The sequence below is a fragment of the Zootoca vivipara genome, chromosome 7, assembly GCF_965207765.1.
Source record: "Zootoca vivipara chromosome 7, rZooViv2.hap1.1, whole genome shotgun sequence".
Classification (NCBI taxonomy): Eukaryota; Metazoa; Chordata; class Lepidosauria; order Squamata; family Lacertidae; genus Zootoca; species Zootoca vivipara.
In genome coordinates this window covers 19,706,786-19,721,108 of record NC_142590.1, presented here as the reverse complement: position 1 = coordinate 19,721,108, position 14,323 = coordinate 19,706,786, and the positions used below count along the sequence as shown (strand labels likewise).

The 14,323-nt window shown below is 41.9% G+C and overlaps 1 protein-coding gene across 4 annotated transcripts in view; it reads right to left on the bottom strand.

The window, feature by feature from the left end:
* Window positions 1-14,323, bottom strand: part of CDC14A (cell division cycle 14A) — a 56,172-nt gene that overhangs the window by 36,839 nt on the left and 5,010 nt on the right. For all 4 annotated transcript variants that reach the window (XM_035121739.3, XM_035121741.3, XM_088673785.1 and 1 more), the window contains exons 3-4: window positions 7,861-7,936; window positions 3,745-3,837 (exon numbers count right to left, since the gene is read on the bottom strand). In XM_035121739.3, the coding sequence (XP_034977630.3) occupies window positions 3,745-3,837; window positions 7,861-7,936 (169 nt within the window). The remainder of the gene's footprint in view (window positions 1-3,744; window positions 3,838-7,860; window positions 7,937-14,323) is intronic.

Sequence of the window (14,323 nt, the reverse complement as noted above, 5' to 3'; positions counted from 1 at the left end):
CATTGCTAACAGTAGTTGATAATAGTGTGATTCAAAGAAACCTTTCTAGGATTGTTTTGCAAACCACGTTTTCATTCTCTCAGCTTCCTGAAAAGCTGTTTCTAAGGAATGAACTGTTCCATGATTAGGACCCTGCATAGGCACATTTCAAGGGAATTTTAAACTACCGTACATTCTGCAAATTCTGAGCTGGTAGAGTAAATGTTCAGTAGCACATTCAAAATCATTTCAGGCTTTCTGTTATTTCACACACCAGTGGCTGCTAAACAGTTCCTTGCTGAAGCTGATGGCGTTATACCAGGAGCTCTACTGAAACTAACAAAAGTATCCTGGGAGAATTATAGAGCTGCATTTAAGGCAGTCTGGGGGGGTGGGAAACAAAAACTCTACACAGTATGATTACTTTCTACTGTAAATAGTATGATTCCCAGATTCAACCAGATGTGCTCTATGCATAGCTGCCAAGTTATCCCTTTTTTAAAGGGATTTTCCATTATGCTGAATAGGCTTCCTCGCGAGAAAAGGGAAAACTTGGCAGCTATGGCTCTATGCCACCAGCACATGATACGGGTTTAATGAGTGATTTGTTTCACACAATGGTAGAGTCATGTGTTAACTAGACCTCACTAGGTAGCACTAGGAGCAGAGTTTGCTAACAGTGTGGAGGAAATGCGGGGAAAGAATGGGGCTCCCACCTTGCATTTTGAACAATACTCAAGACAGCATTATAAATAAAGCAAGATGAGAGGGAAAGATGTGTTCCTGGGAACTGGGTTCAAAGGAAAATACGTAAGTCTAATTGTGTGGCTGTTTATAGTACACAGCTACCAGTGGAAGTTCTATTCTAGAATTTAATCTAGTGTTTGCCTATTCTCATTTTACACATTAATATTTTAGCATTACAGCAGTAAAAAGCAAACCTCTAAACTAACAATGTTCAGAATGTCATGTATCTGAAGAAGTGTGCATGCACACGAAAGTTCATACCAATGACAAACTTAGTTGGTCTCTAAGGTGCTACTGGAAGGAATTTTTTTAGAATGTTATGTATTAGACTACACAAACATCAGGAAACATTGTTTTTCAAAACAACAGCATTATGCATAATAAACCTAGCACATGAAGGGAGAGATAAATGAATGGAAAATTTTGGCTGCATGCAAGCTTAGGACTAGTAATTCAACTGAAGGTTATTTTGGCAAGAGAGGAGAGACTCTCATTCTATTTTCCTTCAAAGAGCAGTCTACTATCCTAAGAAGCATGCTGTGCAAAGCAGGACTGCCCCCCTTCTGGCACTACCTGTCTCACCTTTAAGCTTGATTTGCACCCACACCTGGGAAACAGCAATTAGATGAGGCTATGATGTGCCTAGTATCAATCCCCTGCAGAATCCTTACCCCAACAACTGGAGATACAGATTGCGTCTCCATCCCTAATCCTTGTTAAAACGTCATGAACAACACACACCTGACTTCTCTACAGGAAAGTATACCAAACCATTAGAGTTGGTTTATGCTAAAAAGGGCTGTTAACAGTGGCACTCTTAACTCAACCATTAATATTGTTAATTTAGCCAGTCATACATAAGCCAGGCAGACGTGTCTGTTCAATCTGAATAATTGCTCTTCTGCTCCACTTTGTGTGTGTGTGCAGTTCTACATCAACCTGGCTGTTTGTTTCTGTTATCTATGGCACAGGAAGTGCTGTGGGAGGGCAGAGCCAAAGGGAAGCATGCTCTGAGCTCTGCCAAGGCTTCTCAGGATGAACATAATTGCAAGGGACAGACAAGCCTAGCCCCATCTATCAATCAGAGAAGCAGAAGCTACAGAAACTTGTTTCCGTCTTCCTTGCCATAAAGAACTCTGCGTCAATGCTTGTTTTCCTCTTCATTCCTTATTCCTTCTGCACTGTGTCTCTTAGATAATTCCTATCTGTAGTCAAACAATCTAAGTGCTTACAAAGATTGGACATTTTTACATGCTTTATAAGTTACTACCGTATTAAAAGGAATATTTCTACCACAATTCAGTTTGCAGTACTTTTGCTGCACTATCTTCTCAACACTAATGATTCTGCATGATCACGCCTGTTGCAATAGCAACCAGGTTTATTTATTTATTTAAACACAGAAGGCTTCCATTGTCAGATCCAGGATGAGGTTGTCAGCAAGAAGTATAATCTCAACCGTGCAGAATATAATGCCATTACAGCCTTAGAAACAATTCCAACATTATAGCCGGAAAGGATGACAAATGGGGCACCAAGTTCATCATGGCATTGTTGAATTACAAAACAGGAAACACAAATCCCCCAGATCACATTCTACAGACCATCATCCTTGGATCCCCCTTGAGTCATACCATACGGAACTATTTGGGACTGCTAAAGAACTTCCATATAGAAGCACAGAACAAATGTATAGACATCCAAGAAGGTTGGGTTCAAGTTCTACTCCCCAATGAGGGCAGCTGATCGGCATAAGAATGTCATTTAAAGCTAACTCCCTTTCATTGGCTACGAGTTGAAACACAGTAGCTGCGGCAATTGCTCCTTGCCTTCTTGTGAAGTACTGGTCCATTGATTTCATTTCCATGTCAATACCATCCCCATATGACTGTTGCATAGCTGCCAAGTTATCCCTTTTTTTAAGGGATTTTCCCTTATGCTGAATAGGCTTCCTCGTGAGAAAAGGGAAAACTTGGCAGCTATGGACTGTTGTTTGGTGTTTCCCAGCACACTTATGAAGTTAAAGCAAATGTTATGGTCCTCTAGAAAAAGCTCAACTAGTTCATTTGTTTGTCTCTTGCTCAGTTGCTCCACAAAGGGCCCATTTGTTTCCATTACTTCAGACAGGAAGATTAAGACATATGACGTACTTATACAAGTTCATATTCCCAAAGTAATGTTGATCAGTAGAGATAATATTTCTTTTTTCTTTTTGGCACAGATATTTACACACCGTTTCCCTACACCCATTTCTAAACAGCATAAATCCAAAACGTAACTTACTGTCCTTTAGCCAAAAGAGCATTATTTTAAGACGTACTGCTACAAAACTTCAAACATTTACCTTGTTTACCTACACAGATAAATAACCTTCAACATTTTATATGCATGTTTCAAATCAAATCATCATCATCATCATCAAGCTTCCCAAATCAAACCAACACAAACTTTCCCGTCTTGCCTCACCAGCACAGCCGTAGATCTTTTAACAAGCATAATTTACAAAGTGCCCTTTAACAAAGGAAAGGTCAAAACTGTGCGCACAGCTCAACATGAAAGCAGTAGGGCAATCTCTCCTGCTGGTTCCCTTGGATCCAAGAAGAATGAATAAGGGAAAAAGTCCCTGCAGCAGACTGAACCCCCAGGTTCCAATCGTAGAGTCTGGATTCCTAGTCCAAGGAAGATATTGAAAGGAAATTGGACACAAGAACGAACAATGCTGTGTTGTGTTAACACAGTGTACCACTAAATGTAACTACTGTATCTTTTTTAACTCCTTTCCCTGCTTAAGACCAGAAGCAGGAAAGGGGGCAACAGAAGAGACAAAGGTTCAGCAGAATGGGGAAATCTCTCCCACCTTTCAAATACTGGACTAGATTGTAGAAGAATTATAACAAAGGACAGTGATACCAGCATTTACTGTATAGTATTTGTACTTAGCCAGAAACATATAGGTCAGCAAGTCCCTGCAAGAGAGTGAGCAAGACAGACAGACTTTACTTATCAAGTGATACTTACTGCATATGCACCTATCAAAAATGCGGCATTTGCTCGTTTCCGCTGGTCAAAGCTGGTATAATACACTATTTTCTTTCTTGAAAGACTGAATGACTGTTTAAAAAGGGGGGAAAGTACAAAGGGATGGTTAGCACAGAACCACAAATTTAAGCAAATGAAATACTGGCATCTAAGTAATACCAGTTTAGCTTTGTGTGTCTTGGCAGTTCTTTCAAATCACCTCACTCCCTGGTCAAGTGCTCCTTAACTAGGGATGGGAGAATAAATTTATTTGGTCCACATGACAACTTAATTTTGCATTTTCCAAACTACAGTAGTACCTCGAGTTACAAACGCCTCAGGTTACAAATGCTTCAGGTTACAAACTCTGCTAACCTAGAAGAATTACCTCAAGTTGAGAACTTTGCCTCAGGATGAGAACAGAAATCGTGTGCCAGAGGCGCAGCGGCAGCAACAGGCCCCATTAGCGAAAGCACGCCTCTAGTTAAGAACACTTTCAGGTTAAGAATGGACCTCCGGAATGAATTGAGTTCGTAACTAGAGGTACCACTGTAATATGTGAACTTTGTCAAGGAAACAGTGAGTGACAGGGATGTCGAACTGCTCCATCCAGTCAGGAGGGAAAAAACTGAAGAGAAACAGTCTACCTCCCCACAATTCTTTGCTCCTGCCTGAGTCTCGTGCAAGAGGAACAACCCAATCTGAATACTTCATTTTCCACCATAATAAATCTTAATTTTGCATTTTCTGAACTAATATGTGAACTAAAACACATTTAATCTTTTGAAATCTGTACCTCTCTGAATTTTGTTATGTAGAACCCCAAAATGTACACACAAAATGCAAATATTAGGAGAAATGTGCACAAAAATCCTCACAAGATTTTATGCAGACTAAAAATAAATAAAACTCACAAACTGCTGCAGAAATGGGACAAATTTAGGACTAGGAAAGGAAAAAACAGGGGGAAACAAAACTGACAGATTCATCTATCCCTAGACAATCACAATACACAATACACCTGCAAATTGGCCAGTTGTCTTTCTTACTTTTCTCCTGCAGCCTCTTTCTGAGATGGTCTGGATATTACATCAGCCACAGGTGATGGCATTCCCATCACCTGTGCTCATCTTCTAATAAAACCTACTGAATGACTGCCCTGCCTAAATTCTAGTAGACAATACGCCTGAAGAACTGGGACACTAAAATCACCTCTTTAAGACATCTGGAACAAACAGTCTCCTCATGTATTCACTCAGCAACAACAATAAAGACAGAGGGAATGCTTACAAGACTGTCACACCTTTGAATGAAAAGTCCAGAACATGTAAATCAATCACCAGACTCCATTCTTAGCCTGTTGCTTACTGCCCAGAAACACCAGTAATATCAAATGTTAAATCTCTCAAATGAATAGGGGTTATAGAACAATGAACCAGTGACTTGTTTTCTACTCTTGTGCCCAGAATAGGGATGAAGCATCTTAAAGAAGAGTGATCTATTATGACATAGGCTATGTGGATCACGGTTCAAGACAGCTTATGCATTAAGATTTTTTTTAACTTATCGCGTTGAGATAACGGCCTATTTCACACCCAACAGAGAAACAAAACAGAATCCTAGTGCACACTGCTCAAATCGCACCCATCCCTTTCTTGTTTGGCAACCCCTGTGTTACCTTCAAACTAGCAACTCATAGTTTGTTTCTCTTCAAACACACAGATAGAACAAAGCCAGGAACAAACCATGGTATATTCTTTGCTTGCTCTTGTGGTTTGGAGGGAGGAAAACAAACCACAAGCACTGATTTGCATGTAATTGTGAGTCGACATTCTGGCTGGTTTCCTCTTAATGCAGCAATGGAAAAGAGATAGCTGCAATTTAAACAGCATGCACCAGCAGCATACATGCTTGTTCCCTGTAAGCTATGGTTTGTCTCACCCTGGCTTACCTTTATATGTGAATCAAGCTACTGCATGAATTTATATGAAAAATTAACATTTTCAAACTATTTTTCATCCAAGAAAGTTGCAGATCATCTTGTGAGTAAACTGGAAGAATACCGTTAATATATGTGGTGTATATTTTACCGTGTTTCCCCTTTTTTAAGACGTAGTCATAAAGTAAGCCATGGCAGGATTTTTAAGCTTTTGCAAAACATAAGACATACCCCGAAAATAAGACATACACCCATGACATGTGGAGCGAGACCGCCGAGCGCCCCAGCCAGCCAGCGGGACCTAGCACGCCAGCTGTGGCAGCAGCAGGAGGGTGAGGCCTGCATGCTGTCCCGCCGCCCGGAACTGGCTGCTGGAGCGCGGAGCGCCCAGCAACTCAGAGCGCCGGGCGGAGTGCCGGAGCCAGCGGCCTCACCTCCACCCGGCCAAGGAGGCCTGCCATCCCACGGCGCTGAACCAGCTGCTGGAGTGCACAGAGCGCCCAGCAGCTTGGAGGATCCAGCAGTGCCGAGCGGAGCGCCGGAGCCAGCGGACTCGCCTCCACCCGGCCGAGGAAGCCTGCCATCCCGCCACCCTGAACCGGCTGCTGGAGCGCGCGGAGCGCCCAGCAGCTCGGAGAACCCAGCAGCGCCGGGCGGAGCGCCGGAGCCAACGGCCCCGCCTCCGCCCAGCCGAGGACGCCCGCCATCCCGCCGCCCTGAACCGGCTGCTGGAGCGCGCGGAGCGCCCAGCAGCTCGGAGAACCCAGCAGCGCCGGGCGGAGTGCCGGAGCCAACGGCCTCGCCTCCGCCCAGCCGAGGACGCCCGCCATCCCGCCGCCCTGAACCGGCTGCTGGAGTGCGCAGAGCGCCCAGCAGCTCGGAGAACCCAGCAGCGCCGGGCGGAGCGCCGGAGCCAACGGCCCCGCCTCCGCCCAGCCAAGGACGCCCGCCATCCCGCCGCCCTGAACCGGCTGCTGGAGCGCGCGGAGCGCCCAGCAGCTCGGAGAACCCAGCAGCGCCGGGCGGAGCGCCGGAGCCAACGGCCTCGCCTCCACCCAGCCGAGGACGCCTGCCATCCCGCCGCCCAGAGCAAAACAAGCGCATGCTTTCCCTTGGCTTGTAAGGCTCTTGCTGCAGACAAGTGTGCTTCACGGCACTCCAGCCTCTGTTGTTTTCCCCAGCAGAAAGTGCCATGGGGGCACTCATCCATACCACAGCAGAGTGTGTCTGCTTCAAAGGATGAGTTTGCCCCTGACGAGGGCCAAGTGTGGCTTGCTAGCCCAGTATTTCTGTGGTCCCTGCTCAGGCATTCCTGTATTGAGATACCCAGTTCTGGTGACAACTGGGGTGTCTTTTAAAACCTCCAATTTACAGAGCTACCTGACCTTCTGTAGGCAGCTGCATTCTGATCTGGTAGATTCTAAACTTGCTCTTTTTCAGTCAGTGGGATACTTCCAGACTGCTTCTGCTCTATCTGCCCTGGCTCTGTCTTCCAGCCCTGTCTCGAGGGCTATTGTTTTTCAAAACAAAAGTCTGCAATCCCATACAGTATCCCGTAAGTGAACATATCTAACAATTGCTCATAAAATTATGCTGATGCCCTTCTCCTTCCTCAGAACAGGTCTCTAGCCAAATCATTCTGAAGTTGAAATTTAAGACACAAGCTAGCCTAATGGCTGGATTTCCAAAAGATAAAAACACAATTCTGACAACCCTTTGAATAAGCAGCATTTGCCATTTGGGCCAGGGCATGGGAATCTGGTATCTGTGGACAATGGTGAGTGGAACTGGCGGCTGCTGCAGCGCCGAGCACTCAGAGAGCCCAGCAGTGACCCGAGCCAGCGGCCCGGCCGAGGAGACCGTAAAGTAAAAACCATAATAAAAAATAAGACATCCCACTGAAAATAAGCCACCCTGTGTTTTTTTGAGAGAAAAAAGTTATAAGACGGTGTCTTAAAAAAGGGGAAACACGGTAGATTTCATGGAACTGCATAATAAAATCCAGTTTAATTTTCATATGGAGCATAAATTGTCATTTTCTTTATTCAGAGAGAGAAAAACAAAATCTTAATATAAATTCAATAATTCTGTTAATTATCATAAATGGCTGTTAATAATAACAGTTTGTTAAATTTTAGCAAAACAACAATATTTAGAAGAAAATACAATGTTCTCACCTTTAATTTCTTGTTTAGTTTACAGCAGAATCGATGTACCAGAGCCACATTTAAAGGTCCAAAATCTGCATAAAAACTAGAAGAAATATATACCAATGGTCAAAAAACTTGTACTTTAGTCCTTTTGCTGTTGTCAAATATTTCACTATTTGAAGGCTCTCCTTTCCTAGCAACATCTCCACAGTATGTAGCAGCAGAGCACAATTAACACTCGGTTCTACTGTGTAAGGACAGGTGAGACAATGAGATTACAGTAAAAGGTGATGTCTGCTCCACACAGATAAGATGAAAGACCACCTTTGATTATATTCAATGGCCATGTCTGATCAGCAGACAGACAGTTTACAATTTTCCAGGAGTGCCATATTTTTTTTTCTGGCTGATTTAAGTGCAAGCTGTTCAGAAACCAGAAACATCACCATCTTGATTTGTCAGGAGATAAGGAAAATATGTATACTCTGCTCCTTCAGATATATTTTTTTGACAGCAATATATACTTTATATTAGTGTGTAATCCTGCATTTGCTAATTTTATAGCTTCCGCATTTACACAAATAAATTGATAGAATCTCACACTTGTCCCATTATTATTATTATTACTACTACTACTACTACTGAAAACTCAGTTTAAACCCAAATGACCAAATGGGGCAGAACAACACTTTTAGGTTAAAAAAAAAACTCCAAATGGAGTGAAATACAGTAATTAAAATATAATAGACAATAAGCTGCTGCTGCTAATATATTATAAAGAGTGAACTTGAGTACAGGAGGCTGTGATCACCTTCCAGGAATTAAAATGAGGCATTGCTGTTGTAAAAGAGGGATAGGACCTGAGCTGATTCATAAACCAAGTGTCATGCTTCCAAGAGTCCTTAGTAACTGTTACCAGCCCATAACACACACGTACAGTTATACCTCCATTTAAGTACGCCTCGGCTTGAGTATTTTCAATTTAAGTACACCGTGGACCCGTCTGGAACGGATTAATCCACTTTCCATTACTTTCAATGGGAAAGTTCGCTTCAGGTTAAGTACGCTTCAGGTTAAGTACAGACTTCTGGAACCAATTGTGTTTGTAAACCAAGGTACCACTGTATAGGATAGTCCCATTCAGGTTAAATAATGCAAAAGCAGCACTTTATAGTACGGTATGCACTCAAGCAGTTTGAGTATTCCATTAATTAACATTTGCTTAGTAGTCCTGTTTTCAGAATCCAATTACTTTTTGTCACAAGATACCTATGACACCATCAGGTATTTGACGAAACAAAGCTAATGTCAGATATAGTCCCACAACTCTGTGATGTTGGAAGGTGGCAGCTAAGTTTTCATTTTCCAGAGACAGACACATTAAGCTAAAACATGCCACTTTGGTGTTGATGGGACTTGCTAGCTTCAAAGAGGTACTTGGTTCTGTATGACATTTTGATAAATGAATTCAGTCTCTCACAGATAAGTTGTATGATGTAGCTCGCTGTCATGTACAGTAACTTCTGCAACTTTTTATAGTCTCTCTGCTGATTGGACACCTAAAAGAGTGTGTTTTGAGATGGATGTTATGATTTCAGAAGGAGCAAAGCAGTTTAGTTGCAAGGCACAAGGAGTTAAGGTTCTTATGAGCTTCCTCAATTTGAAACAGATACAGACCAGCTAGAGAATGTGCTACCCATGTAAGCCTATTGTGCATTAACCAGTCAAGTGTGATATGCCAGGCCTAGATCTGCTTGCAAAGAACAGAACAAGAGCTAGCATTCTTCTTGAAGAATAAGCCAATGACAAGTTCCCAACTCATTAATTAGTTACCAGTCTGACTAAATCAGCCCTGTGGCTGCAGATCATTCCCCTCTACTTTACTTTGCACCATATTTATTACAAGATAAGCAGTAAAAAATAGGGCAAAGACATTTATTTAAGACATATATGTCAACTTAACATGAATAATCACTTTCAATACGCAGGGCTTAAGGGAAAAGAATAGCTGGCCTATTCAGCTTTTTATTTTCATTAGACAGTATAAAAGCACATTCATTTTCCTCGGCATGACATGTTTTGATGTTTAATCATAAAATATTTAATTGGACTTGGCAGAGCTGGAGTGTTAATAGTTGGCATTTGAGACATGGCAGTTACAGTACAAACTTGAACTCAAAAGTCATCAAAGCAATGTGGCTACAAAGAAAGGCAGCTGCTGCGGATTGCTACATTTATAGGAAGCAGGAAGTTGCCTAAATCTATGTAGATCTCGTAAGGCTTAGTTGTTAACGTTAGGTCTTTCTTTCATGTGAAAAAAACTGAAGAGGATTCAGGGGAGCCAATTCAATTCCTGAAAACAGGTGGCCGGATGGGGAGGAAGCTATACCTATTTAAAACTAGAAGTACTACTGTTCATATACATTTTACAATGGTTACAGGTAGGTAGCCGTGTTGGTCTGACTTAGTCGAAACAAAAAATAGAAAAAAATTGCTTCCAATAGCACCTTAGAGACCAACTAAGTTTGTCATAGGTATGAGCTTTCATGTGCATGCACACTTCTTCAGATACTTCTTCTGTTTCAGTGTATCTGAAGAAGTGTGCATGCACACGAAAGCTCATACCTATGACAAACTTAGTTGGTCTCTAAGGTGCTACTGGAAGCAATTTTTTTTTAATTTCACAATGGTATTCAATAATTTTAAGACAGTGGTATTAGATGCAATGAAACATCAGTAAACAGTTTTTTTTTTTAAAAAAAAAGCAGACTTGCACAGAAAACAGTAACCCGGTGATTTCTGGAAGAGAAGGTTTTAGGTCCAAATTCTATGCATATGAATCCTATGCATGTGAACAAATGCCTTAACCTGCCTTCAGAAAGAGGAGCAGGGAACAACAGGCTGTACCCAGGATGTTTCGGGCACTGAAACATCCTGGGTACAGCCAACAAGAAATATGCGGTATTGAGAATGCAGATATCTCACAATAGGGGATTAACAATGTAAATCCATACTTGTCAACAAATGGGAAACTGCATTTTGCAAACATCTTCAAGACCTGCCCCAATATGGAACACTTTCTGCAATTCAAAATAAGGTTGATTGGTACCTTGACCCAACAGATAGGAATAAGCCAAGATGACGATGACAAATGTACTACATTAATAGCACTACAGAAGAACCTTCATGATGGGCAAGGCCACCTTCTAATACCATCACACATTAAAAATTCCTTATGTTGCATGACTGAATGGGCCTTAATGGTGGTTCAAATACTCATAAGGATGTTGCATAGGCATGGCATTAGGGAACTTTGAACCAAAAATAGTGACATATACTTTTTCACCATCCTTCTGCATCTAGAACAGAAGCTCAGCATGATTCTGAGATATTATTTTTTTTAAAAAACCCACACACACATCGGGAAGACAGCCGAAAAAAAAGTGGCTTAAATTTTCTTCACGCTGATTAGTTATTTCCTTACTGTATTGCTTCCCACATAATTCTCTCAGGAATAAAGGTAAAGGAACCCCTGACCATTAGGTCCAGTCGTGACCAACTCTGGGGTTACGGCGCTCATCTCGCTTTACTGGCCAAGGGAGCTGGCGTTTGTCCGCAGACAGCTTCTGGGTCATGTGGCCAGCATGAGTAAGCCGCTTCTGTCAAACCAGGGCAGTGCATGGAAACGCCGTTTACTTTCCCGCCAGAGCGGTACCTATTTATCTACTTGCACTTTGAGGTGCTTTCAAACTGCTAGGTTGGCAGGAGCTGGGACCGAGCAACAGGAGTAGCTTTTTCTCAAATTAATTCTCCAGAGAGTTTCCTTTTTGAATAATGGGGAGAAAATCTGTTATTTGTTGATGGGATGGGGAGAAATGCACTACATAGGAAGTTTCTATCTGTGTTGGCAGATTAGGAAATTCCATTGTAGAACATGGCATACCATGTGCCAGGGGCCACTTATGTTAAAATGTACTGTATTTCTAAACTGGTTGTATCATTGTATTTTTGTGATGAAAATGGTTTCTAACAAATAAACGCAACAAACTGACTACTTGATTAGTTGACATAAACTGGATTAGAAGAGTTTCTGGATTCCTAGATCCCCGGTGAGGTGGGGATCCCCATGGAAGACAGCACCTGCATGGGGTGCCTGGTTGCATTCCCTCAGAATTTTGCGCCCAGGGTGATGCCCTCCCTACCCCCCGGCCCTCACTATACCACTGCCTGCACATATATACTCTCGATGTCAGAGAAGCCTTCCAGGCAGAGACTGAAGTACTGTATGCTAAGACTACTCTCCACTCAAATCCTGCTGTGAACCAAACAGCAGGTGTACTCTAAATTATGTTTTGATCAGCACTGCTGAGAAAAGGCAAGTTATGCCCAGTAAATGGTCAAGTGGGAAACAGTCACAGCACTATCATTAGCAAAACACTGCCATGGCTCTCAAGCAAAGTAATTCAGTTTTAAAATAATAACATCCATTAAAGTGAAAGAAGTAATTAAAACGTGGTAAGTGTCATTAAAGTCAAATTCTTTAAAGAAATGGAGCAATTTATAAAAACAACTATGAAGTTCCAATGAAAGTTATACCACTATTTATTTATTTATTTTTAAGGCTAGACAGGCCAAGAGATGTTGTTTGATAGCAATGACAGAATCAAGAAGACTAAAGGGCAAGGCAGTTCCATTAAAGAGTGGGAAATTTGCTCAAATGAAAAAAGGCCATATATTCTAGCAAGCCAAATATAAATTGTTTAGGCAAGACAAGAAGTACCAGTTCTTTCAGAGAGAGTGTGAGACTCCATCAATAACAGGCAAATCTCCCACAATGCCTTCATCTTCTCAGGGTTCATACTCAATTTATTGGCCTTCATCCAGTCGAGTCTACCTAGATAATGGTACAGATCATGTACAGCCTCTCCAAACTTAAAATGTTACGAGACTTTGTCCCAAAGCTCCTAAGGACCACCCCCAACAGCTTCATATAGATGTCGGAGGCAAATCATGCCCTGCAACACACCAAAGTGCAAGGATCATGGGACAAAAAACAAAGTCTTCCAAAGCTATTCTCTGGATACGTCCCGGTAGGTAGGAGTGCAAACACATTAAAACAGTGCCAACTTGGAATAGTGTGTGTGGTTTGGGAACACAGACAAAAAAAAGAGAAAAGAATAACTCTCACATAGCTGAACAATGGAATTCACTCCATATGAAATAGTGATAGGCTTGGATGGCTTTAAAAGAGAATTAGACAAATTTACAGAGGATAAGGTTATTAGTGGTTACTAGCTATGATGGCTCTGTTCACTGTTGGAGGCAGTATGGCTCTTAAAACCGGTTGTAGGGAATCGTGCGATGGTGGTAGGAAGAATGGTACTACACCCAGGACCTACTTGTGGGCTTCTCAGAAGCATTTGAATGGCTTCAATGAGAACAAGATGTTGGACTAGATGGGCCTTTGGCCTGGATCATCAGGACTGTTCTTATTCCTGGAAAGAGGTTTTTTTTTTAAAAAAAAACATATGCTAAAACACTGAAGGAGTAGGACTTTTTTTTTAGGTTTTTGGTGTTGTTATTTTTTAAGATGGCTAAAGGCCATTTGAGAAGGAATTTGACAATTTTACTCATAGTACCAGAACTTGGAGGTCATCAATTGTATTTGCATTGGCAGTCAACTGAGGAGACGAGAAGAGAAAATAGTTCTTTAAACAAAGCACAATTAATGTAGTGAAAGTCCTTAGCACAAGTTGGGGCAATGGCCCCTAACTTAAATAGTTCTAATAAAGCACTGGACAAATTCACTGAGAAGTAGGTCTATTAACTTTGACAGCTGAGCAGAAGCTTTATGAATGCCAACAGCATACCCCTTATTACAAAGTTCTGGAGGCATCAATATGGGGTGACTGTTGCTCTCATTTACTTGGAAACTTCCCAGAAGCTGCTGGTTGGCCGCTGGTCAGCGTTCTTAGCTAGACTTTTGGTATGATCCAGCAGTAAAGCTCTTGTAGCATGCAATAATTCTGATTAGGCAGCTGACAATGGTAACCATGCAGTGGAACATTTTTCAGAAGAAAGTCAGAAAGGGGTGGCTGTTGTTTTTTTGGTGGAGATGCTTCAGTTACGCATGTTTTAGTGTGCAAAGTATTTTGAACAGCTGTCGGCACCTATCAATTATACCAAGACTGGTAGACCACCCAGTATAAAACAAAACCAGCTGACCTCTCAATAATTGGAGAGTGAATCTAAAGCACAAGGAACCCCCTGTGACTAGGGAAGATTCCAAACCCTTGAATTGTGGAGAGCCAGCGGGTAAAGCAAGTAGGACTGCAGAGCAAGACACAAACTTCTGGTTGCAAAACATAAAATGAGATTTATTAAAGAAACCAGTATTTATAGGCTTAAAAGCATTTTTAAAGATGGAAAAAATACACTGTTACCTTAAGCGCTATCTAGTCTCCTGATGCTCTTGAATCAGGTAGCATCA